This window comes from Papaver somniferum, chromosome 2 (assembly GCF_003573695.1).
Source record: "Papaver somniferum cultivar HN1 chromosome 2, ASM357369v1, whole genome shotgun sequence".
NCBI lineage: Eukaryota > Viridiplantae > Streptophyta > Magnoliopsida > Ranunculales > Papaveraceae > Papaver > Papaver somniferum.
This window is the reverse complement of record NC_039359.1, coordinates 32,177,054-32,203,486: the sequence shown is the minus strand read 5'-3', so window position 1 is coordinate 32,203,486 and position 26,433 is coordinate 32,177,054. Positions and strand designations below refer to the sequence as shown.

The 26,433-nt window shown below is 37.8% G+C and overlaps 1 protein-coding gene across 1 annotated transcript; it reads right to left on the bottom strand.

Annotated features, from left to right (window-relative positions):
• On the bottom strand, positions 1–9,942 carry LOC113347297 (cullin-associated NEDD8-dissociated protein 1-like). Its single transcript, XM_026590920.1, has 29 exons — positions 9,749–9,942; positions 9,030–9,115; positions 8,757–8,926; positions 8,319–8,529; positions 7,939–8,104; positions 7,726–7,855; positions 7,504–7,618; positions 7,241–7,398; positions 7,016–7,139; positions 6,305–6,355; positions 6,134–6,216; positions 5,640–5,724; positions 5,458–5,559; positions 5,272–5,361; positions 4,845–4,955; positions 4,676–4,759; positions 4,421–4,561; positions 4,235–4,327; positions 3,990–4,111; positions 3,719–3,881; positions 3,399–3,638; positions 2,781–3,029; positions 2,503–2,688; positions 2,267–2,413; positions 2,010–2,126; positions 1,390–1,558; positions 1,037–1,114; positions 787–925; positions 1–512 (listed from the first exon to the last, which is right to left on the bottom strand). Exons 2-29 carry the CDS (start codon positions 9,063–9,065, stop codon positions 416–418), a joined length of 3,657 nt encoding a protein of 1,218 aa, XP_026446705.1. The 5' UTR covers positions 9,066–9,115; positions 9,749–9,942; the 3' UTR covers positions 1–415.
• Positions 9,943–26,433: the final 16,491 nt, after the last annotated feature.

Here is a 26,433-nt window from a genome sequence, read left to right as displayed (position 1 = left end):
TGAAGCAAATGGGCATGAACGTTGGAACTAACTTGATTACTCGAATGATAATAGCTAACCGAACCCCATGTTGTAAAACAGTGAAATGGAAGGTACAAAATAACCAAACCATTTACAAAAATTGTCTAAATATAAGCAAAATATCATGTGAGATTTCTGTTGTCTGCTTGAAAAGCACTTTGACTATTTTCATTTTTCCTCTCATGTGAGGAATATAAACCGTATACTTGAAAAATAAGAGACAAAATGAGCCGATGAAGAAGAGATTAGACCCTTCTTTTACCAAAAGCCAGAACCAGCCCCGCCAACTGTAGTATACCGGTGATGAAGATTATAGAGTGTCTATCGTCGTTTTTACTGATTTTACCATTTACGCACAAATCCAATCCAAGAAAACAGAAGAGGATTTCAGGATCTACTCATTATGGATGGTATTATACTTGTCGCTTAACCCTGTTGATCTCATTATCTCACTCATAAGGCTCTTGTACTTAAGACTGCAGTCTCCTCCGCTGCAAAAAAAAAAGCAATAGATCAAAGAAAACACTTGTTAGAAACAAGTAAACAGAAGCAAGAACAAACACAGTAATCTGCTCATAAGGCCCTGTGTATGATTGGAGCTTAACTCCATAGTCAGACTCTTAAAAAACCTTTCAATCTGAGAACTCTATTGGGTTATATGGAAATCCATGCAACATCTGATAATTATGAATTCTAAAGAATTTAGCTAGATATTGAAATGTAAAAATATAAAGGATAGCAAGTATATGATATGAAGTGTAAAACCTTATGCGGCTCAAAGAAGAAATTGCTCGGAGAGCACTCCTGATCATGTCCTCGTTTCGATCCACTTCTTGCTTCACAGCATCTAGCTTCGGCTTGTAATTGATAGTTTTTTGGAGAGGATCAACCAAAGAATCCAAAACTGAGACATGAAGTTAACACGCAGGAGACATAAGAAAATAATTGAATATAGATATAGTCAGACCAACGGCAGTGAAAGAAAAAAAAATCATACTTCACAAGTATTACTAACCTGCGAGAACAGCAGCAGGACACTTGTCTGCAAGCTTCGAGAGTATAAGATGGCAAGGCATTTTGACATCATAATGATCTAGAAAAAGCAGAAAATGAGAGGCAAATTACTAAAATTATTCAATTGTTTTCAACAGGTTCTACTAAGAAGAAAATCTTATTACTTTCCAAATTAAACATGGTTAATGTGATTACGTGACACTGGTGAGCTTGTTGAAACCGTTAAAAAAAATTTATAGTGATCACCTCTATTCTAAAACAAAACCTTAGATGCTCAAACTTTTCAATTTCATGATATTTCCTTGTTTAATTACGGAACCAACAACTGGAAGAATTTCAGTAAGAAAAACTCACCATCCAAACCAGATTTAAGGTATGGAACAATGAATGAGGATGGATTCACTTGATCGAGACAACTGTCGAGCAATGTGTCAACACATTCAAAAGCTGCTTTCCTTAGCTCGAGCCCATCATCCACAATGTGCTTGAAAGGACCAAGATCTACAGTCCTGATTAATTCTTTCTGTATCAAAAACAATAAAAGCATTAAGACATGCACCCATGCAGGATTTCAAAGAAGGGTCACGAGGGATAACCAAGATGCATCATACGGTATAGTTTGACTGCAGTAGTGCAGTTTCCATCTGAATATTCAAAGGAGATCCAAACAAGTTCATCGAATGTTTCTAAACGATTGCCAGTTGTACCTCGGCAATAAAACTTCAGATAATATTTGTGACTGCAATTTATCGCCACTGGCAATATCTTAATGTAACAATTTGTCTTTAGGAGTTTTCTAAAGCAGTTTCTCAATGTGGTAGCATGAATGTTGACAAAAACCCGATAACACAAATACCAAATCAGTTTCTCAGGACATTAATCTAGTTTCATGCTTTAGAACTCTTGATTAGACAGTAAAATTAGACAGTAAAAGTATGTAAAAACAAATACACAGACCGTTGGCTGTAACTTACCTTGACAACAGTTTGGTCATAGAGAAGTGGTAATAACTCTGGAAGAAGACCCTTAATCAGGTTTGGCTTGTTGTGGGCTGCTGTACTCAAAGCCAGGACGGCTGCACGTCTCACATGCTGTACAACCAATTCAGGTTAAACAATATGATTAACAAAGTAACCACTAAGAACGTGGAACACAAAAAATTCCATTCAACAATCCAAAACAAAAAAATTAACTCCAACTTATTTTAAGAAAAACAATTGTAAACAAATACCCTGTCGTGATCTTTAATAAGCATTAGGAAAGAGGAGATCTCAGGGTACATAATCTCATCTATCTTTTCTGGGCGTTCAACAATTGAGTACTTCACAGCAATAACAACGGTTGCCCTGGTGAAAGCAGCTGGACATGCTATTCGTTCCTACATCAAATTAAATATGCATTATAAGACAATTGTCGTCAAGATCAAGCCAAAGCACATTGGACAACTTTCGTTTTAGTCAAAAATACCTTAAGTGCAGGGACAAGTTTGGTAGGTTCAATCAAGGCAATTTTACCAAGACACTCCGCCACTACATTCCTAACTCCCTCTTCCTCACTTTCACAGTGATTAAAGAGCAACTTCAGTATCTTCTCAACACTTGTGTCTTGAAACTCAGACCGTCCAGCTTTATCTACCGACTGCCTGGCTATAACCTGTGGAATTTAAACAAGCTTGTAAATTATAAACCTGAACACTAAGAAAGCATTTAATTCCTTTATAAAGACTCAAGTTCATTTCAAATTACCTCCTTTAATGAGTGAAGTAGTAAATACTGTTTCTTTTGTTGGTTATCAATCTGATCCAAAATAAAGGGCAAGTACTTGGACAAATTTCCAACAGCTATGTTTCCCAGCGCATAGGAGGCAGCAGATTTTATCTCTTCAAAAGGTGATTGAAAAGACTCGATAACGATATTCTCTATGCCTGCATGCGAGCTTAGATCTTTTCTTCTTCCAATTTCCCCCAAACATAGCAATGCCAGGTGCCGCTTAGCCTAATAAGAACATGAACAATTACTTTAAGATAACAAACTGGTAGGCTATGTACTAAAAAGTAGCCTGAACCCCACATCTGAAAGAGCTATCCTTTATGAGCTAATACAGTATGTGCTATAACGAAGGCAACCATACCAACAAATCCAAGGGAGTGAAATCCTGAACACTATCTCCATGGGAATAACAGCATGTGCTTAGGTGAGTATACCTAGTATTAAAAAATACAAGGTTCATAAATGTACCTAGTATGAGTATACTAATTTGTGTTCCAAAGTCTAACTCAGAACTTGGCTTCTAAACATAAAAATCAGGGAACTTATCCGTGAAAGAAAACAACACTGAACAATTAGCAGGCAATGAAATCTCACAGAATTGGTACTGCAATCATCTTTTAATATTTTTGTAAGCATTTCTACTGTAGATCCACATTTCTGGTCACCAGCTGCAAGGCAGAGGACAGCAACACACTGAGCTACTGAATAAAGAGCCTGTTTTGCAAGGCCACCAGACTGTGGAGATGGCTTGGCACTTGAAAGAAGAGATTCTAGTAAAGCATCAAAGCTTGTGTTTGCTGAATGGACCAAGGCAGCAAAAAAACTTTGCAGGGCCTGCACAACAAAAGGGAAGTGTTTCATGAAGTGATCAACAAATGCAGGATAAAGTAACATCATAAAGTTGAGGGAACTACCTGCAAGGCATGCCCCTGCAACAATGAACTCCTGATTAAAGTCAGAGCTTGTGGAAGAACTTTGTTCCTAACAGTCAAACCAACATTGGGGCTTGACTTTCTATCTGTCATCAACGTAGAACAGAGAACCAATGCAAGAGCTGTCATATGCAAGTCTGAGTCGCTGTAACATGAAAAGCAAGGTCTCAAAAAGATTGCCATTTGCCACATAACTGGAATCTTGGAAAAAATTGAAACAAAAATGCCTAAATGAGTCAGAGAGCCAAGGAACCTTATAAGAGCCGAAAGTTCTGCAATTATAACTTCGTAGGCAGAAGATGCAATTTTATCACCATATGCTACAAGTAGAGAATTCAGTGTCCCTAATGTCGCTTGCCTCAATGCACGGTTAGCCTTTTTGACAAGGAAACAAAAGGAAACAAAACTTCTAATTGTCAGATACTGCAAAATTCTCAGAGGACAAGGACAATAAAAGAACGAGTTTTCTAAGCAATGGGTAAGAAGCAGAGATCACACCTTTCGCAGGAATGCCGTTAATTCAGCAATAAGATGGTCCAGAACGCATGATAGGTTTATTTTGAGAGGAGATGTAGCAATGACAGCAAATGCCTACAAAGAGCGAAAGTCACATATAAACAAATCCTGGATGAAACTTTAACAGCTTAATACAGAAAAGGAACTCTTCTAAAGTTCTTAACTTACCTTCACCGCAGTAAGTCTAGTTATCTCATTACCCATCCGATCAACAAGAACAGGAAGGCATACAGGTAATTCTGCTTGGAGGTTATCACCAAATGTTGAAATGACGAGGCCCATGCAAGAAATAGCACACTCCTTAACTTCCTGTGAGAAGAAATTTAGTACATCAGAAAGGGAACTTTTTGGTTGGGTAGCATAGATAGTTAAGCGCTCAAAGACGACATAAAAAAATTGTGGTTGTATCCGGATAATACCAACCTGATCTTGATCTTGGTTAGCTAGACGAGTTAAAATTGCATTATAGATTGGATGAACGTATGGCTTATAATCAAAACCAACACCCTGAAAAAGATGGTGTTAAAGGTGAAATAGATGAAGACATAAAATTCAGAAAATCAAAAAATTCATGAAATATAACAATTCTCACCGCAACGTTAGGTCGCACCACTCGGACAAGCTCCCCGCACACTCTTAATGCTTCAGCAGTAACTTTGTAGTAACGCTCACCAACAGCAGACAGTACAGGAGCAGACAGGACCTGAAGCATTATCAATTGAAACACCAATCAAAATTCAAGATCCAAGAATATCTCTTCATTACCGTTTGAAGAGAGGAATAAAATAGAAAACATACACTTCCCGTACCAACCCTACATGATATAATAGTTACCCCTTAAGACAACTAGAGGATTTCCCCATATAGCTATTGGGAAACCTTGTCCGATCCCAATTAGTATTTGAAGGCCAATATAACAGTTTAGAGACAAAGCTTGTTGAAGTGCTTCAGTTTTCATTAAGAGATAAGAGAGGAAAATAAAATATTCTTGTGGTGGAAATAAGATAAACTCTATCTACCTTGATGTAAGGATGGAAAACAGACGGTGAATGTGAAGACATAACCAATCTTGTGAAAATGAGAGCCTCAATCTTCAAGTTTGAGGATTCCTGGAACAGATAAAGAAGAATAAATATATGCAAAAGCAGATAAGAGTAGAAGTAAAGAAATTACGACAAAACCATATGGCATGGTCTGAAACTTACGCTTAGTGCTTTTTCAATCCCAGAAACAAGAGTCCCAATATGGTCAGCAAGGCAGTCTGGTAGGACAACTACAAGTTCTCTCAGAACAGAAAATGCACCAACCTGTATAAGGAAAAAAAAGGGGGGGGATAAGATATGGAAAGGAAATGGTTTGACAACACAATTATTAGTCTTATTCTTACCTTTGTCTTGACAGATTTTTCACGAAGCTGCCTATTTATGGATTTAATAATTTTTGAGACTTCTTGCTTCAGCAACCACCGTGGACTGTCAAACAGAAACAGAAAAAAAAAGGTTTAGCATGACTAACGTATTTAAGCAGAATAGTACCAACATGGCACAAAAAAATAAATAAAACTATCTTACTCCCAAGTACAAACTAAATGTAGTGTCACGGGTACCACTATCTTTACTAAACACTCTTTGTAGCACAATCATGCAATATATGCAACATGTCAAACACCTAGTTATGGTGTTAAAATGTGACAGCATAAAAGACTGAACCTAAGGAACCTCGCTCCTTAACCGACACCCAAAAACTTGTAATATAAAAAGAAAAACCATCCCAATCAAGAAGAAGATGCCATCATCACATCCAGTCTAAGTACCAAACCGATATACAAAAAGAATAAAACTTAACAGAAACCATCCTTCCAAGCAAAATAAATACACTTGCCTCAATTCATTAATTTCAATTTGGCCCTTGGTGACAGTTCCAGTTTGACGCAGTAGCTCAATGAATGTGTTAAATACATCCATCTGTAAAAAATAAAAAAATAAAAAGACGGTCAAACAAGTCCATGAAACACACATCATAGAGGCATTCTGACCCCATTAACAATCTTACCTTGACATTTTCTTCCCTTTCTTTGAACCTTTCTATTAACTTAGGGCATGCCTGCACAGTAGTAAAGCATCAGAAGTTGTAACTTCATATTCATAATAACACCTTACGCACAATTCAATCACAAAAAATCCAATTCAAACATACATACCAAAACTCTAGAGATATGTCATCTACGGCTGTATCAAGCCTCGGGCATGTCATCTACGGCTGTATCAAGCCTCGGGCATGATATATTTCGGGAGTATCAACCTATAAATTTATCAAGGAAACCATCTTTGCTGACCCCATGGCTCTTATTCTCTAATGCATTTAACATCTATAATGTTTTCTAATGCATTTGACGTTGACGTCAAGCCTTGGGCATGATATATTTCGGGAGTATCAACCTATAAATTTATCAAGGAGGTCATCTTTGCTGACCCCATGGCTCTTATTCTCTAATGCATTTAACATCTATAAAAAGAAAGTCGCAGTTCTTGTTTTCTAATGCATTTGACGTCTACTAAGAAACTCTCAGTTCCTACTACAGCCCATTATGTGTTTATAAAATTATATGAAATTGCAGAGCAGCCTTCTCCAAAATCATAAACAGGAAATAAAGTTGGCCAAAGTACATGAAGAAATCGATATCAAATGCAAGTGAGAATATATCGAACATAATGAGATTAATGCGAGTGAACTGATATTAACAATTTTATTTTAATATATTACCTCCCCATACAGCTTAGAGAGCATTTCAGGGCGAGAAACAATTATGGCTGATAAGCATTTCGCGGCTGCTCTTCGGACCTTCCAACTGATATCCTCATCATCTGTATATTCGTCTGCATCCTCACTGCAATTAAGTTCAAATAATTAACCACGACAGCTAGAATCATTTTTCAAGCACCGGAGTGAAGGTTCTAGAAACATGAGAGTAAAAGACTAGAAACATACTCATCTTCTTCATCCTCGTGACTCTCATCATCAGTGTCTTCCTCCATGTTATCAGTGAAATTTGGATCATAACTTAAATACTCCAATGTAAGACGTAAGATTTCATCACAGTATGGTGATATATCCCTAGGGCATCGAAGGAGAAAACTCTCCAGAGCCTGCAGACAAAATACTTCAAACATGAATAATCACGAACATGGTAAAATAGCAACAGCAAACAAAGTGAGTAGAGGAAAAACTAATTAGATGGCAGCAAAAAGCACCTGCAGACTGTATTCGCGCAGCTCTTCGTCATTTTCTGATGCACTTGTGCAGTAATTAATCAACACAGGAACAGTGTCTCCAAGATGTGGTCCAAAACGATATCCAACAGATCGACTGGCATACCAGGTTATTAGTTCATTTACACCCCAAAAGAAAATCAAGTGCATTAACATTGAATCCTGATTATTTTGCAACCCAGTAAGAAGTAACCACAGACTTACCTTAGAGCACCAATCATCTGAATGTTTGTTCGAATCATTTCAGATTTTTGACTTTTGTTTTTCAAGAGCTGCACTACTTTTACAGTAGCCGTTGCTAACAAATCATCTGACAAGCTTGAAGCAAGGGATGCTAGAAGAGAAAGGATGTTGTTAGATCAGTTACGGGAAATGAATGTTACATACCATATCAAAATTAAAAGATATGCAGCCTACCAATGCATGAAATGGCCTTCTTCCTGACACTGGCTTGATTGGAACTCAGTTGCGATAAGAGTGAATTAAGCAGCAACCCATGGTCAGCTGTCATAAGATTCCCAAATCTGTGTAGAACATCACAGAGAATATCGAGGCACTCACACCTGATCTCTGTGGTCATACCCTGGAAACACGCAACAACCTAGATTAGAAATTTGCGGAATCGTGATTTTCTATTAAAAAAAAAACTCTTATTTTTTAGTATGAAAAGGAAAACAGTAGCGAAGGAACACGAAACTATGAAAATATGAACCCGAGAACAAATCCACACAAGTTTAAAAATAAAGAAAACTAAGTACGCCAAAAATGATCGCCAAAAATGATCAATCAAAACTTACATCAGCAGTTATTCCCTTAACTAGTTGTGGCGAAAGAGATACAAGAATCCGTTGTGCAACAATTGTCGAAGTGATTTCTGAAACTATTGTCTTCATGGCTATACTAGCAGTGTCCCGATGCTGATCTTTCCCGTTCAATAATTTATCACACAGCTTCTCAGTCATTTCCAATACCGCTCCCTCACTGACCTTCTTCACCAATGGAGCTAGACTGCAGAAAGAAAAGAAAAAATTTATCAACTGAAGTGCCTGGAACAATTGGTTCAGGAAAGACAACCGGTAACAAGTACCAAAGTCAAAAAAGGTGAACCAACAAACATTTCCAAGAAGATCGAAATTCAAAGGATATGTTTGACAACCGATTAGGGACACCAACAGAAAGTAGAATAGATGATCTACTAGGATAGTATAAAGCAAACAAACTAACAAGAGACGAACCATTTCACAGCTAATCCAGAAACATCGCCAGATTGATCATCAAGCTGCTGCAGAACGGTCATCGAAATCTTTAACTCTAGATCATGATCCGCTTTAAATCCGTCTTTAGACAACTCATTCAACAAATCAGAAGTTGCCATATATCTGAAATCCTTATCTTTGCCGGTCATCTGCAAGTGAACAATTACCTTAGGACCCTAACACAAAGTAAAGATGTTTATTTACAAAAAACATCAAGTGGGACAGCTTTCTCGTATAACATTCGGCACTCACCTTTTCCAGTATACCACTTATACCGATATTAGCCATTTTAGCGTGCTGTTTTAAAAGCCGTGTACCAATGCACTATATCTATAGATCTGAAAACACATATTCTATCAGCAGAGAGCAGAGAGCAATGGTAAACTTACATATATTAGGTTTTACAACACAACACGAAAGTCAAAACATAACAAAACAAAGTCCAATAGGAAAAGCTCATCTTCCTCAGCTCCATACCAAAAAAACAAAAAACAAAAAATACAAGAGCACCACTATCATAAGACGTAAATTTTAACACTAAATTCCCGAAAACCCCAACGCATCTCCAAACTGGACTTAACATGTTATCTAATGCATATTAGTAACCTTAAAAGAACAATAATCATGTCCAACATAAAACACTTTCATCATAACCTTAACAAAAAGAGAAACCATACTAAATTCAGAAATCTACACCATCATATATAAAAAGAGCTCAAAATCAGTAAGGCTACAGTCTAGGCTAACCAGTTAAACTTGGAAATAAAGAAACTCAAAACAAAAAAAGTACTAACTAAAACCCTAAAAAAAAAACTCGCGATTGTTACAGCTTGTTCAAAGAGAGTGAGCGACGAGATAGGATAATTAAAAAACCCTAATTATACTAAGAACACATTGAATTAATTCGTAGATAAAAGAAAAAGCAGTAAAAATCAAGGAAAATAAAAAGATAGAGATAAGTAACAACTTACAATCTTTTCCTCAGCAATCACCAATGTGAATAACCCGTAACCCAACTTGATCACAGGGAGAGAGTGGATGGGGATTTGATTACCGATGGTTTTGATCGATTTGGGGGATGAAATAAATATTATATAAAGGTTTAGGGAAGAGAGACGAGGGGTGTGGTGATGAGACGAGAAGAGTAAGAAAGAGAAAAAAACCTCGAGGAAGAAAAAAAGAAACAGACTAGAATTTCTTAAATTACTGACGTGAGACAAATTCGATGGTATGACCTGTTTTTCTCGTATAGTACATGAGTAACAAGGAATCCTTTTTTGTTTACCTTTTTTACCTTTTTTTTTATTTTATTTTATTCCCTTTTTACCTTTTTACTTGAAGTAAGAATTCCATTATATTTTGCAAGTCCTATGGTCTTCTAATCTAACCTCTGGATTGGCAGTTAGAGTAACCTCATAAATCCTATGGTGATGCACATGTTAATCTAGAGAGAGAAGTAGTGTTAAAAAATAGACAACGTTTTTTTTTATTATGCAACGTTTTTTAGCTAATCTAGCCCATAAAACTTAGTCGAACGAGGGTCTGAGGGTAATAGCTTAAATGGGCACATATTATGCCTAACAAACTGGTTGGCAAACTTTATTTTGCGAGTTCAGCCCAAAACAAGTCATATAATCTCTCAAAGTTGATCTTGATCACCAGGGACTCCACCAGTTTGTATCCCAGTTGTTGTGTTTTTTTTTTTGAAGCATAAGTTTTATTAAGATTAGGATGAAATTACACGGGGGTACTTTGTACCTATAGAGTCTGCCATTACAATAAGACTAATGCATAGTGGTGTTATATGATCCCAGATGATTGTTGATAGGTTTGCTGAAGCGCTGTCATCCGCCGCTTTGTTTGCTAGATCATTTGTCGCCTGATTCCCTTCCCTGTTATTGTGGTTTATGGTGCAACGTAGAATTTGGGCCATTCTAGTTTTGATTTCTGCTATCATATTGATTAAGTACCAAGGTGGCTCTGTTGTTGAGTTTAAAAAACACAGGAGGTTTTCTGAATCCGTTTCGAATTGTACCTTTGGCCATTCTCGATCTGTAGCCATTCTTGTCGAGATAAGCATGGCCCAAGTTTCGGCGGTGAGGGCGGTTGTTATCCTGAGAGGTTGTTCGGTAGCTAAGATTGTGATAGCTTTATCGTTTCTACAGATGATACCCGCTCTTGCAAAACCCGGATGACCTCTAGTTGCTTCATCCGTGTTGATTTGGATCCAGTCTGCTTGAGGTTTGATCCAACCCACTAAAATTGTGGTTGAGCATGGGATCCTATGCGCAGGGTTTGTAGATAGGTTCATGCCTAGTAGTACCGGTGGGAGTTTGTTTTGAGCCCATGTATACTCTTGCTGAAGTTTGATAGTCATCTGCATTATGTTTGTTGGGTTTGGTTGCTTTTGGTTGTACACCACATCATTTCTGGCTAACCAAATAGACCAGAATAGAAAGCAAAAAGTTGTAGTGGCTTCATTTCGATTTTTTGTCTGAATGAGTTGGGCTATAGTTGTTTGACGGTTTACGGCTATCAAAATGCGTTGGAATGTGTTCTCTGAAGTGGATAATCGGGTGAGTAGGAGGTTTCATGCATCCATAGCGATCGGACAATGAAGAAGGATGTGTAATGTTGTTTCAGGATCTGACTTGCATTAGGGACAAATGTTTAAGTTGGTAAGGTGAATCTGGTTAAGGATTTTGAGGGTTGGTAACCCCTCGTTAAGTGTTTTCCACAAGAAAAGTTGTACTTTTGGTGGACAGGGTAATGTTCAGAGGTAGTTGGATGGTGGTAGTGGTTGGTGTTGCTGCATATCTAAAGTGTTTGTTAGACATTTGTATCCCGAAGCCGTAATGTATTTCCCTGATTTTGTGAGAGGCCAAGTTATTTTATCTGGTAGGTTCTCTTGTGGGAGGTGAAGGTTGACGATTCTTTGTATTATGAGTGGGGGAAGGATATTCAGTTTGTCATGGTTCCAAGACCTGGTTGAAGGGTCGATGATATCGGCAACTGATTGTATGGGGTAGCATTGAGAAGGGTCGATGTTGTTTTCGATATGCGGGATCCAGTTTGCTTGGATCGGGGTACTTGAGTCGTTTCCTATTTGGTGGAAGATGTGTTTTTTAAAGGTGGGTATGAGGGAAGCCAGTTGTCTCCATTGGAGGCTTATGGAAGAGGAGGGAGGGGGATATTTTGAAGGATGGGTTGTTGTTTAAGGTATTTCTCGTTGTACAGCAAGGCCACCACCGAGTTTGGTTTTGTCATATACCTGCAAATGACTATTCTTGAACTGTGGTCTTCCCTGATCAATGCACTGGTTGTACTCAATAATTAGTTAGTGGCTAATAATTCAGTAGCATGTGTCTCAGTCGGATTAGTCAAAGATAGGGACAGGTGTCACACTTGTATTAGCTCAATCCGATCCGGTTATCTTCTTCCTTCTTCTTTATTAGCTTGAGAAACTTTTTTGTAATCGTTAAGAAGATATTAATGAATTGTTATGAGGCTTCTTCGGCAGATTGTTACCATTTTTCCATTATTCTTTCAAATTCAGTTCAGTATTCCGATTGCTAATCGTACTAGTCCAGTATAATTGGTATTCAAAGCTGTTCTTTCATACCCACGCATCAAATTTAGCTCAAATTATTATTTTTTTCCACCATGGTTGCTCAAACTTGTAAAGAGCTAACTGATACAACTAATAAACTACAACTTCAGATTGATAATATCAATCTCCAGCTCGAGTTGGTACTTACCAAAGATGAATTCGAAATCAAACTGAAAGCTGGCCTCGATTCACATATGTTGTCAATCAAATCGATGATGAGACCTCAGATGGAGGAGCTCTTGTCTATAACGAATTTCCACCAGGGTGATCATAGTGGAGCTCAGGGACACAATCTACAAGTTGGGAATTCATTTCACAATCATTCAGGGGAGGCGTGATTACAATCATCATCGTCTTCCAAAGATGGATTTCCCACGTTTCAATGGCGATAATCCAAAAGGATGGCTTAATAAATGTGAGTATTTCTTTCAGATGATGAGATTCCTGAATTTAACAAAGCTAGAATAGTTGCAATGCATTTTGATGGCAAGGCAGCTAAATGGTTTGAGAATTTTCGATTAAATAGACCTCATATCTCTTGGCAAGACTTAAATAGTAATGTTTGTCTTTGTTTTGAAAATCCTGCTCACGAAAACATTGTGGGTCTGTTCAATAAATTGTCTCAACTTACAACTATGGATGCTTATTTTGAGGAATTTGAACATCTGAAGGTACTATTGTTAAGTAAACACAATATCTTCACAGAGGAATATTTCATTAGCAGTTTTATTGGTGGGTTGAAAGAAGAATTAAGAGAGCCAGTATTTATGTTTGGTCCTACAATACTGTTAACTGCTTTTTCTCTAGATAGAATGCAAGAGAAAACACTAGCTCTCCAACAAATGTCTGTCAAACCTGCTCCAAGAGCATATTCCACTTCTTTTTCAACCACTGGACATTTTACTCCACAACCCCCTTATTACACCAGTTTCTTCCACTCAATCAACTTCATCCACTTCAAACATATTACCAAAACATAACACATCTCTTCATATTAAAATACTCACCCCTGACCAGGTGCAAGCTCGAAAAGCCAGAGGTCTGTGTTATAATTGTGATGAAGTTTACAAAAGGGGTCATATATGTAAACAACAACATCTGTGTTTGATGATTGGAACTGAGAGTGAAGACAGTTCTCTGGAATCTGAAGCAGCTACTCACCCTGAAGAAGAGAACTCACCTATGGAGAGTGACATGGAAATTTCCCTTCATGCATTGACAGGTAATAATTATGGTGAGACTATTAGAATTCCTGGTCTTATTAACAAGAAAGCTATATCTGTGCTTATAGATACATGAAGCACACATAGTTTCATTGATAGTGACATTGCTAGGAAACTCAATTGTTCCATTGAGCCAACTCCTAGCATGTTAGTCACTGTGGATAATTGTGATATATGCTCAAACTTAAATTGGTCTATGCACAACCACAAGTTTTCTGGGAGTTTAAGACTTTTACCACTTGGTGGATGTGATTTGGTTTTGGGAGGTGATTGGCTGAAGCAATTAGGTGATGTGATTTTTAATTTTTCCAAGTTGAGTATTTCTTTTAAACATAATGAGAAGAAAATTACACTTACTGGTACTCAAGATAAAGCTTCTTGCAGCACGATGAGTGGCTATGCAACTACAAGATTCTTCAGAAAACACACTCATGGCCTGATTGGCCAACTTTTTTCCATCTCCACTTCACCAACACCTACTCCTCCCCCACCTCCAATTTCAGAATTACTTAATCACTATTCTGATGTTTTTTCTGAGCCAAAATCCCTTCCACCTCAGAGAAACCTATACCACTCAATTCCACTTAAGCCAAATTTTGAACATGTTAACATGAGACCTTATAAGTGTCCCTACATTCAGAAGTCAGTGGTGGAACAACTAGTTCAAGATATGCTTCAGTCTGGTATCATTCAAGCAAGTCACAGTCCTTTTGTTGCTCCCATACTTTTGGTCAAAAAGAAGGACAACATATGGAGGTTTTGTGTTGACTATAGGAAGCTTAGCAACATCACGGTCAAGGATAAATTTCCAATTCCAATTATAGAGGAGTTGCTTGATGAATTACATTTCAAGAATTTTTTTTCAAAGATTGATTTAAGAGCTGGATATCACCAAATAAGAGTAACTTCTGCTGACATTTACAAGACTGCATTCAAAACTCATCATGGACACTTTGAATTCAAGGTGATGCCATTTGGACTTACCAATGCACCTGCTACCTTCCAAGCTCTTATAAATGATATCTTTTAAGATCACTTAAGGAAATTCATCTTGGTGTTCTTTGATGATATCCTTGTATATAGTTCTTCCTTGGAGGAGCATCTTTTACACTTGCAACTTACACTAAAAATATTGAGAAAACATCGGTTATTTGCCAACTTTTTCAAGCAATGTTTTAGCCAACTTGAGTTGGAGTATTTGGGACATATCATTACTGCTGAAGAGGTTAAAGCTGACCCTGCAAAAATTTCTGCTATGATCAATTGGCCAATTCCACATACACTCAAAGAACTCAGAGGATTCTTGGGCCTAACTGGCTATTACAGGAAATTTGTAAAAAATTATGTCCTCATTAGCATACCACTCACTGACTTACTCAAGAAAAATGCTTTCCTTTGGTCCCTTGCAGCCACATCAGCCTTTCAACAACTCAAGGAAGCCATGTCCTCTACTCCTATATTAGCTTTATCAAATTTCAATAAGTCATTTGTTGTTGAAACTGATGCTTGTGATATTGGTATTGGTGTTGTTATGCTACAAGAGGGAAAACCACTAGCTTTCTACAGTAAACCTCTGGGACCAAAAGCAGCTGTTATGTCTACTTATGAAAAGGAACTGCTCTCTATTATTCAAGCTGTCACCAGATGGAGACATTACCTCCAAGGCGACCACTTCATTATTCAAACTGACCACCAGAGCATCAAATATTTTTTAAAACAGAGAATCTCTTCTAACTTACAACATAAATGGTTGATGAAGCTTATGGGGTTTGATTATGAAATTAGATATAAAAAAAGGCTCTGACAATACTGTTGCTGATGCACTTTCTAGAAGACCTCATGAGAGTGGTACTTGCCAGGGTATATCTATTTCAAAACCAGCTTGGTCTCAGGAAATTGTTGATGGTTACTCTTCTGATGCACATGCACAGGCTCTCGTTGCACAACTTGCACTCCATCCAGCTACTCTTCCCAACTGCTCATACACTGATGGTGTTTTGAGATTCAAGTCAATAATCTATGTTGGCTCCTCATCAGATGTTAAGACCAAGATTTTGGACTGCATTCACTCTTCTGCAGTTGGTGGCCATTCTGGAATTCAAGCTACTTATATGAGATCTAAATCCACATTCTTTTGGCCTACAATAAAGAAGGAAATACTACAGTTTGTCTCAGCTTGTGATGTCTGCCAAAGAAATAAAGGTGACCACAATTTCCCAGCTGGCTTGTTGCAACCCTTGCCAATCCCTGACCATATTTGGCAGCACATCTCTATGGACTTATAGAGGGACTTCCAATGAGTGATAGGAAGTCAGTTATCTTAGTGGTGGTGGACAGACTAACAAAATATGCACATTTCATTGGCTTGCATCATCCTTACACTGCTTCTTCTGTGGAAAGGGAGTTCATTGCTCAAGTTTACAAACTCCATGGATTGCCTGCATCCATTGTGTTTCACAGAGACAAGGTCTTCACCAGCCACTTTTGGTAAGATTTATTCAAGGCTCTTGGTACACAATTGCACCTCAGCACTGCTTACCATCCACAAACGGATGGCCAGACTAAGAGAGTGAATCAATGTTTGGATAATTATCTCAGATGCATGTGTGGACACCAGCCAAAGAAGTGGCATCATTGGCTACCTCTTGCAGAATATTGGTACAACACCAATTACCACACCAGTCTCAAGGTAAGCCCATTTATAGCTCTTTATGGTTACAATCCTCCTCACGTAGACTTTACTTTTATTTCCACCACTTCTGTTGTTGTTGTTGAAGACTACTTGAAACAAAGAACTGCTATGTTGGATTTACTGAAAGACTCACTCCACAAATCCCAAGAGAGAATGAAGCTCTATGCAGACAAGACTAGAGTGGATAGAAGTTTTGTTGTTGGTGATAGATTTTACTTAAAGCTCCAACCTTACAGACAAGCCTCCTTAGCATTGAGAAGAAATTTAAAGCTTGCAGCCAAATATTATGGGCCTTTCACTGTCCTTCAGAAAATTGGCAATGTAGCCTACAAATTGTTGTGACCTGCTGAAGCAAGAATACACCCTGTTTTTCATGTCTCTCAACTCAAGGAACAGATTGGTGCTCAACATATCATCTCCCCAACTCTACCAGTCATCAACAGTGAAGGTCATGTGCTTGTCATCCCTGCAGTTGCACTGGATTCCAGAGTTATTGTCAGAAATGGTGTTTCAGTTCCTTAACTACTTATTCACTGGACCAATGCCTCAGTGGCAGATGCCACTTGGGAGGATGCTGGCAACATCAAGAGCCATTTTCTAAAGTTCAATCCTTGAGGACAAGTATTTGGTGATGGGGAGGGTATTTGTCATATACCTGCATATGACTATTCTTGAACTGTGGTCTGCCCTGATCAATGCACTGGTTGTACTCAGTAATTAGTTAGTGGCTAATAATTCAGTAGCATGTGTCTCAGTCGGATTAGTCAAAGATGGGGACAGGTGTCACACTTGGATTAGCTCAATCCGATCTGGTTATCTTCTTCCTTCTTCTTTATTAGCTTGAGAAACTGTTTTGTAACCGTTAAGAAGATATCAATAAATTGTTCTGAGGCTACTTCGGCAGATTATTACCATTTTTCCTTTATTCTTTCAAATTCAGTTCAGTATTCCGATTGCTAATCGTACTATTCCAGTACAGGTTTCTCATGGATGTTCCAAATTCTCTTCACGAGGAGAGTCTTGTTATGCTCTTTGCTGCTGCGAATTCCCAAACCTCCTTTTGATTTAGGTTGGATGAGCTTGTCAAATCCTATTGGGTGCAGCTTCCTGACGGTTGAGTCATGTTCCTAGAATAAATTTCTTGTGATGCGGTCCATTTTGTTGTGGATATGTTCTGGGAGCATCTGTGTTTGCATGATATGGTTGGCTGTAAGTGTAAGTGAATGTTTTATGAGAACCAGTCTTCCTACCTGTATCAGGCATTTGGTCATCCATCCTTTTTCCTTGCGAGCAAGTCGCTGAAGGAGGGGTGCAAAAATATGTTGTGATATTCTTCCTTGCTTAAATTGCACTCCTAGGTAGGTAGATGGGGTTGTGGTTGTTGGCATACCAAAAATTTGCTGGAGATCGTTTATTTGTTGTGGATCAAGCTTCGGGTGGTGAATTATCGTTGATTTTGAAGTGTTGATATGTTGGCCTGCTGAGGTGCTATAAGCGTGGAACAGTCTCTTAAGATGATTTGTGCCTTCTGTTGTTGCTTTACAAGTTATTAGAAGGTCGTCCGCACACATGAGATGTAGGATTGGGGGAACTCTTTGTGAAATGCGGAGGCCTTCTATCTTTTTTTGCATTTCTAAATTTCCCAAATTTGTCGACAAGATTTCTGCGCAGATGATAAAGATATAAGAAGAGAGGGGGTCCCCCTGCCTTTTCCCTCTAGTGGGGATAATGTATCCGTGCGGTGTCCCGTTGATGTTGACTGAGTAGGTCACCGTGGAGATGCAGAGCATGATGCAATCCACAAAAATTAGTGGAAAGCCTAGCATGGTGAAAGAGCGTTTGATAAAGCCCCGGTCAAGTGAATCATACGCTTTTTGAATATCAAGCTTGAGCGTTATTTTCGGATATTTGGTTCGACTTGAAGATTTGATGTAATGGAAAAGCATGCCGGCGATTGCTATATGATGTGTGTCGTAACCACAACAAATTAATTAATATTTTACTACCTAATTAACAAGTAATATAGGGTAGTCAAGTTCGTTCTCACGAGGAGCAAGAGGTTTTAATTGTATTATAAAGTCACAAAGGGGGGTTTTGGTTTTAGATTTTATAAAGAAAAATAAATAAACAAAGCAATTAAAGATAAAATAAAATCAATAAGAGAGACAAGACCAAAGAATCCTTCTTCGTTGCAAAACAATGAGTCAAGTTACGTTCTTTTCCACTTTTTATTAGTCATATATTATCACCAACCGTGGGATAGCAGGTTCGCTTAGCTAACCCCAAAATTCCTTGTTTCACTGAGTAACAGGTCCGCTTAGTTATCAGATTCTATTCAGAAGAACCACCTTGAGGTTCGCTTATAAGATGTAATTCCCCCGAACGCATTAAGATTTATGAATTTAGGTTTAGTACTAGTAGTTAAACTCGGTTCGCTCGGTCCACTTTCTAGCGTTGTTTTCACACATAATTGCTCCACGTAATCCCTCTGTAAGGTCTCGTGTTTTCTACTTGTGTAAAGTGTCGAGAACGATTACGTATTCCCTAACTTCTACTAGCTTTAGGTTGAGTTAACAAATAAATTCAGCGTGCACTCTAAATAATCTATCAAACAACCATGAATATATAAACATTCCTATTAGTAAAAACAAACGATAATCATGTGAAAAACTTCAAGGTAGATTTTAAAACAAAAACTCAAAACATGTCAAGAACTAGGAATTCATCCTCAATCAATAATAGAATTAGCTACTCATGCTAAGAATTTCACACACAAAGAATAAAGAAAAGAGAAGTGATGTGTGTGTAGAGGTATGTAAAAGTGTCTAGAAAAGTATAGATAACTTCTCTATTTATAGACTTCAATGCTCTTCAAATCCTCCAAGGAATAGAATCCCTTTACCGTAGTAGCTCAACTTCCAAATCCAAGTCTTTCTCAACTCCTTCCATATTCTTTCCAAATCCAAGAACAACCCTTCATCCAACTCCAAATATATGTCTTCATACCCATGAGAAAAATCCTCACAAAATTCTCCACAAATTGGTTCGTCGGAATATTACTGGTATTACCGGAATCCGGCCGAGAACTCACCTGAAATGTCACTGTCGGCAACCTGAGATGCTTCTCCGTAGACGGAATATTCCGTCACGGCTCTGTTAAAGTTAACAGTCATACTAGCAGTCTCTAACGGTCAATGGGGTCAAGGGAGGAGAGAGTCAGCTTTCTAGTCAGCATCTTACTCGGCTAACTGGTCTTACTCAGCTGAGTTGGATCGTTGGCATCACTGAGTTGACTCGCCGGCATGAAAATCCGACAGAGTTCTGTTTATTTTCTGGGCATCTCTCGGGCCAAGTTCAGGCCATCTTTTCCCTGCACAATCCTACACAAACATCTAATCAATAGCTTCAATCCATTTAGCAACAGAGCTTCAATAGCATCAACATTACTATCCATTACTTCTTCCCTTGTTATCTCAGCTCAACTCACTGCAGACACCAACACAAAACTCATCTTCCTATAGAACTTGATTTCAATTCCATTCATAATTGCATATCGATAACAGCCTTGTTCTTCTTCATCAACATCAACAGATCTTCATATCTTTGGCCATTCTTTGTATCAACCATTCGTTGAATTCAGACTAAACCCCATTGCAAAACCACCATCTCTGAGCATCAAACCTCACACCTTGTCTTCACCCTTCTTCATTCCATATTTCACTGCAATTTTTGAATTCATCAATTCCATCATAATCTTCAATGTCAGTAACCACAAACCCTAACCTATGGCTTTGCCTCTCAACAGCAGCAACACAAAATCAACTTCTCTGCAAAACCCTAACTTCAATTTCTGCCATTAACCCATCACAACAATTTCTTGTTCTTCAAACGGATTATTCCATCTTCGATTTCTGTAAATCTCAGATCCCCTTTCTTGATTCAAACCCATTAACAACATCATCAATTCAGTCTCTCAATTTCACTTCTCCGTGTTCTCGATTTAAACAGCATCAATACTCTCCCTAATTTCTATATTATTATCTCAATCACTAACAGCTCGGGCTTCAACTGTCGGAGATTCTCACAGAAACCCCATCACTAACTTCTCCTTCTGAATTTCTTCTCGATCTCTTGAAGTACGGCTGCTGTAAAGTTTTCAGTTTCAGGGGAAAGAAAGAATAAAATGAATGAGAGACGGATTCTCTCGAATATAGGGTTATATAGTGGGTTGGATTTATCCACCCAACTGTGGAAGAATCACCCAACTGGCAGCCCCCTTAACCTCAGCTGGCCTGTTTATAGTGCTCCTCCAAAAGAGTTTCCCCCTAACATTGACTGGGCTTCAGATAGTGTTCGCCTATGAAATGACAATTTTTGCCCTTTTCTCTCAAATTGGGTGATTTCTTCTCCTTTTCTTCAGCATGACTCCAAAGTAGCTGCAAAACTCAAAACATGATTAAAATACATAATTTACAAGAAAAATAGCAAAGAAATCATAAACTCTAGATAGTAAATACGGTGTATTCTACACCTATCAAATTCCCCCACGCTTAGACTTTGCTAGTCCTCGAGCAAATCAAACTAAAACTTACAACTTCAAAGCGTTCCAGCGTCCCAAGCATCCAAAGAGCTATGAGGACATAGAGTTTCTGCATGCTAGTAATAAGAAGTTAGAAATACTAAAGAACATATTCTTATTCTTAAATGTTGAGTGAGAAATAACCACACCATAATGAGAGAATGCGTGTTTGACAGCGATCAATAAGCATTTCGCCTCGACTTCTGCCTCACCAAAAAGGGTTTTATGAAATTGAACTCAAAATACGTACTTTGCCGAACCATTTTTCTGACGATCTATAAGAAAGGAAATCAACCACTATTATCGAGGATGAGATTACTTAATCACCTTCACATCCGATTGCATTGATGATAAGACCACTCTCATAGGATCCAATAGAAACGTCTTCCGCTCCTCGTCTTTATGTTCTTCGTCTTCGGCTTCAACTATTGATGATAAACTCTCGAACTTCGTAGATCCTTGACATTATTATCTTAAATCCTTGTCGCTTGAAACTTCTTTATAAATTTTCCTTCCCCGCGGCTTATTAAAAATCAAAAACTTTCTCTTATCATCATTTTTTTTTCTTTTTTCTTTTTTTTTACCATGATAAGAGTAATAAAATACAAAACAAAGTAAAAATAAAAACAAACCGTGGCCGTGGGAAAAGTACTTTGCCGCTTGATTCTTCACAACTTGTATCGTCTCGAAATCATAAACTTCAATAATTCCCACCTTTTGATTTTCTTTGTTCTTGTTAATAAGTCTTCAATTTGTATATATAAAAATCTGCTCATTATATGTTGCTTTACTTCAATATGAAATTTGCCTTTTCTTGTTCCGTTGCTTGTAAACCTTGACGTCTTCAACTTTCCTTGTAGATTTAGATGTCGCTCCTTGTTGATGATGATGGTGTTTTTATGGACCCGTTGTTGTCGAGAGAATGGTGTTAACTGCAAATCGAACTACAAGAAGGAGGATTTCATCTATAGACGTCACCCTCATGATTGAAAAAATTAGCACTCAGGAGATCAAAGAGTAGTGCTTCTATTGGTGGGAGGTTGGGTAGCTCACCATTCTACCCGGAATTAACTTACGGTGACACACACTCAAAGAAAGCTTTTTTAGTCATCTACAAAGAATTTTTTTGGTCGGTGCCTCACATGATATAAATACGGTAGTCTCCACTAATGATTGATCAGCAACTCTAATAATGCTTTTCTCCCTGATCATCATTTGCATCACCGGCATGATTAAATCCATTATTTAACACTCTAACAAGTAAGAAATCCGAACGTAGTTCCCTAACACTTCCAAGTTCAGTTATGTCGGTCAGAATTCTCTATGTAAACATACCTAGAAGTATGTTAGTGACTCTAAAATCTCTACAAGTTGAAGGTTTTATGCAATTTTTTTTTAAATATGCTTAACCACTCTCCCACACTTAAACCTTACATTGTCCTCAATGTAATTGAATCGTCCTAGTAAAGTCAAGGTGGGAAATCTTAACATGATACGGAACAAGAAAAATAAATAAACGAAAATAAAAAGCAAAAGGATAAGAAATACAAAACCTATGGGTTTCCTCCCATGAAGCGCTTGTTTTAAAGTCGACGGCCCGACTTAGCTTCTTGTAAGATTCACTCCCCATATACTAACAATCGGAAAATTTGGGGATCCACCCATAGTACTTGTTTTGCACACAATAGCTTCATACAAATATTAGCACAATAAAACAATAGTGAAATTATCGCCCGATAGAAATTTCCCCCACACTTATTCTTGTCTACACTCGGAAGTGTATAAAGAACATAGAATTTGGGAGCTTCCATGGTTTCCTTTGGGAAAACCTGCATAGTGTTAGCATCAAGTGTTTCCAATGGTGGATATCTAGAAACAAAATCAACCAAAAATACTTTCGAAGCACATACATTCAAACCAATAAGAGGTAAAGGAGAATAATAAATATGCAAAGGGTTAGACAAACCTTGCATAATCTCCTGTATTACAAAATCCTCTTCATCCTTAAAAAATTCAAGTGAATTACTTACCTCTTGTATATCATGGTCCTCTATCAAACCTTGCAACCATTCTTCGTCGTTTTCTTCCTTAACCAAAGTCTTGGCATCATTAAAATCATTGGCAAGTTCAATTGGGTCTGCCACAATATCATTCAATTCGGTTTCATTCTCGAGCATCTCCTCTTCAACATCCTCGTCATCCGAATCAGGCCATTCCTCTTTCATAAAATCTTCTTCGGTATAGATTGTAAGATCTTTTTGTGAGGGTGTTACACCGTTTATAACAATAGGTAAGTCACACCCAATCTCCTCCTTTTGAATAAATGAAGAATCGTTATTATGATCCGGAGTTGGAATAACTTCCTCATTATTGTAAGGCTCATACACTTCCGCGGACTCATTTCTTTCCCTAAGGAAGTTTTTAAAAGAACTAATTGCATCTTCCTCAAGCTCTACCTTTTGAATAAGTGATTGATCATTATTAAGATCAAGGCTCGAGTAGGCTGCACTAGCGTCATCAAAAGTCTCCAAAGGTTGGTCCTTTTCAACACAATCATCTTCACTTTCAGACTCACCATAATAAGAATCTTCATCGGTTTCATAACCTTTATCCAGGCGTCGTTTAATTCCATATGAATGGTCCTACTAATTTTTGCAACAAGCTCTTCTGAGGCTCCACCATCTTCCAATTTTTATAATTTTTGTGCAAGTTTTCTGACGTTCACACTCTTACCACCGTTGGCTACACTAGGTTCTCTTTCCCAAGACTTTTCCCTTTGAATGGGTGAATGATCATAACTACGATCCGGAGTCGGGTAAGAAAAAGTGTTGTAGACATTGGTGTGTGCGACGTTCTTTCTATCACGATCAAGTTGGTATAGTATTTTTCGCATGTCTTGCAATTCATTCATAATCTGCATACAACTCGAATGAAGCCAATTAGAAGTAGACTTATCCTACCTTGGTGCTTGACTTACATACCTACTACAAGTTTGTTGATATGTATGAGAATATCCATAAGGTTCCTTAGGAAATTGATCATAGCCAAAAGATTGGTTTTGATTGTATCTTAAAGATGATTGGAAGTTTCCATAATGTTGAGGTTGAAAACCGTATTGATTGTTGTAATATGCTTGCTCTTGTCCACCATACATGGAAAACTAGTATCTGAAATAAGATTCTCAAAAACTAAGTTAGATATGATATAGAGTCTAACAAAGCAAGAATAAATCAAAAATAAAAATAAAAAAAACTAAAATCGTTCGTTGCTCCCCGGCAGCGGCGCCAAAATTTGATGTGTGTCGTAACCACAACAAATTAATTAATATTTTACTACCTAATTAACAAGTAATATAGGGTAGTCAAGTTCGTTCCCACGAGGACCAAGAGGTTTTAGTTGTATTATAATGTCACAAAGGGGGGTTTTGGTTTTAGATTTTATAAAGAAAAATAAATAAACAAAGCAATTAAAAGATAAAAGAAAATCAATAAGAGAGACAAGACCAAGGAATCCTTCTTCGTTGCAAAACAATGAGTCAAGTTATGTTCTTTTGCACTTTTTATTAGTCACAGATTATTACCAACCGTGGGATAGCAGGTTCGCTTAGCTAACCCCAAAATTCCTTGTTTCACTGAGTAACAGGTCCGCTTAGTTACAAATTCTATTCAAAAGAACAACCTTGAGGTTCGCTTACAAGATATAATTCCCCCGAAAGCATTAAGATTTATGAATTTAGGTTTAGTACTGGTAGTTAAACTCGATTTGCTCGGTCCACTTTCTAGCATTGTTTTCACACACAATTGCTCCACGGAATCCCTCCATAAAGTCTCGTGTTTTTTGCTTGTGTAAAGTGTCGAGAACGATTACGTATTCCCTAACTTCTACTAGCTTTAGGTGGAGTTAACAAATCAATTCAGCGTGCACTCTAAATAATCTATCAAACAACCATGACCGTATAAACATTCCTATTAGTAAAAACAAACGATAATCATGTGAAAAACTTCAAGGTAGATTTTAAAACAAAAACTCAAAACATGTCAAGAATTAGGAATTCATCCTCAATCAATAATAGAATTATCTACTCATGCTAAGAAGTTCACACACAAAGAATAAAGAAAAGAGAAGTGATGTGTGTATAGAGGTGTGTAAAAGTGTCTAGAAAAGTATAGACAACTTCTCTATTTATAGACTTCAATGCTCTTCAAATCCTCAAAGAAATAGAATCCCTTTCCCGTAATAACTCAACTTCCAAATCCAAGTCTTTCTCAACTCCTTCCATCTTCTTTCCAAATTCAAGCCCAACCCTTCATCCAACTCCAAATCTATGTCTTCATACCCATGAGAAAAATCCTCACAAAATTCTCCACAAATTGGTTCGCCGGAATATTACTGGTATTACCGGAATCCGGACGGGAACTCACCTGAAATGTCACTGTCGGCAACCTGAGATTCTTCTCCGTAGACGGAATATTCCGTCACGGCTCTGTTAAAGTTAACAGTCATACTAGCAGTCTCTAACGGTCAATGGGGTCAAGGGAGGAGAGAGTCAGCTTTCTAGTCAGCATCTTACTCGGCTAACTGGTCTTACTCAGCTGAGTTGGATCGCTGGCATCACTTAGTTGACTCATCGGCATGAAAATCTGACAGAGTTCTGTTTATTTTCTGGGCATCTCTCAGGCCAAGTTCAGGCCATTTTTTCCCTGCACAATCCTATACATACATCTAATCAATAGCTTCGATCCATTTAGCAACAGAGCTTCAACAACATCAACATTACTATCCATTACTTCTTCCCTTGTTATCTCAGCTCAACTCACCGCAAACACCAACACAAAACCTATCTTCCTATAGAACTTGATTTCAATTCCATCCAAATTTGCATATCGATAACAGCCTTGTTTTTCTTCGTACCAGCAACAGGTCTTCATATCTTTGGCCATTCTTTGTATCAACCAATCCTTGGATTCAGACTAAACCCCATTGCAAAGCCACCACCTCTGAGCATCAAACCTCACACCTTGTCTTCACCCTTCTCCATTCCATATCTCACTGTAATTTTTGAATTCATCAATTCCATCATAATTTTCAATGTCAGTAACCACAAACACTAACCTGTGGCTTTGCCTCTCAACAGCAGCAACAAAAAATCAACTTCTCTGCAAAACCCTAACTTCAATTTCTGCCACTAACCCATCACAACAATTTCTTGTTCTTCAGACGGATTCTTCCATCTTTGATTTCTGTAAATCTCAGATCCCCTTTCTTGATTCAAACCCATTAACAACATCATCAATTCAGTCTCTCAATTTCACCTCTCTGTGTTCTCGATTTAAACAACATCAATACTCTCCCTAATTTCTATATTATTATCTCAATCACTAACAGCTCGGGCTTCAACTGTCGGAGATTCTCACAGAAACCCCGTCACTAACTTCTCCTTCTGAATTTCTTCTCGATCTCTTGGAAGTACGGCTGTTGTAAAGTTTTCAGTTTCAGGAGAAAGAAAGAATGAAATGACTGAGAGACGGATTCTCTCGAATATAGGGTTATAG

Coding starts and splice junctions, on each gene's coding strand:
- LOC113347297 (XM_026590920.1), bottom strand. CDS start 9,065: ATGGCTAATATCGGTATAAGTGGTATACTGGAAAAG. Junction 8,927..9,029: donor TAAGTGGTATACTGGAAAAG/GTGAGTGCCGAA, acceptor GTTCACTTGCAG/ATGACCGGCAAAGATAAGGA. Junction 5,560..5,639: donor AAAAATCTGTCAAGACAAAG/GTAAGAATAAGA, acceptor TTCCTTATACAG/GTTGGTGCATTTTCTGTTCT.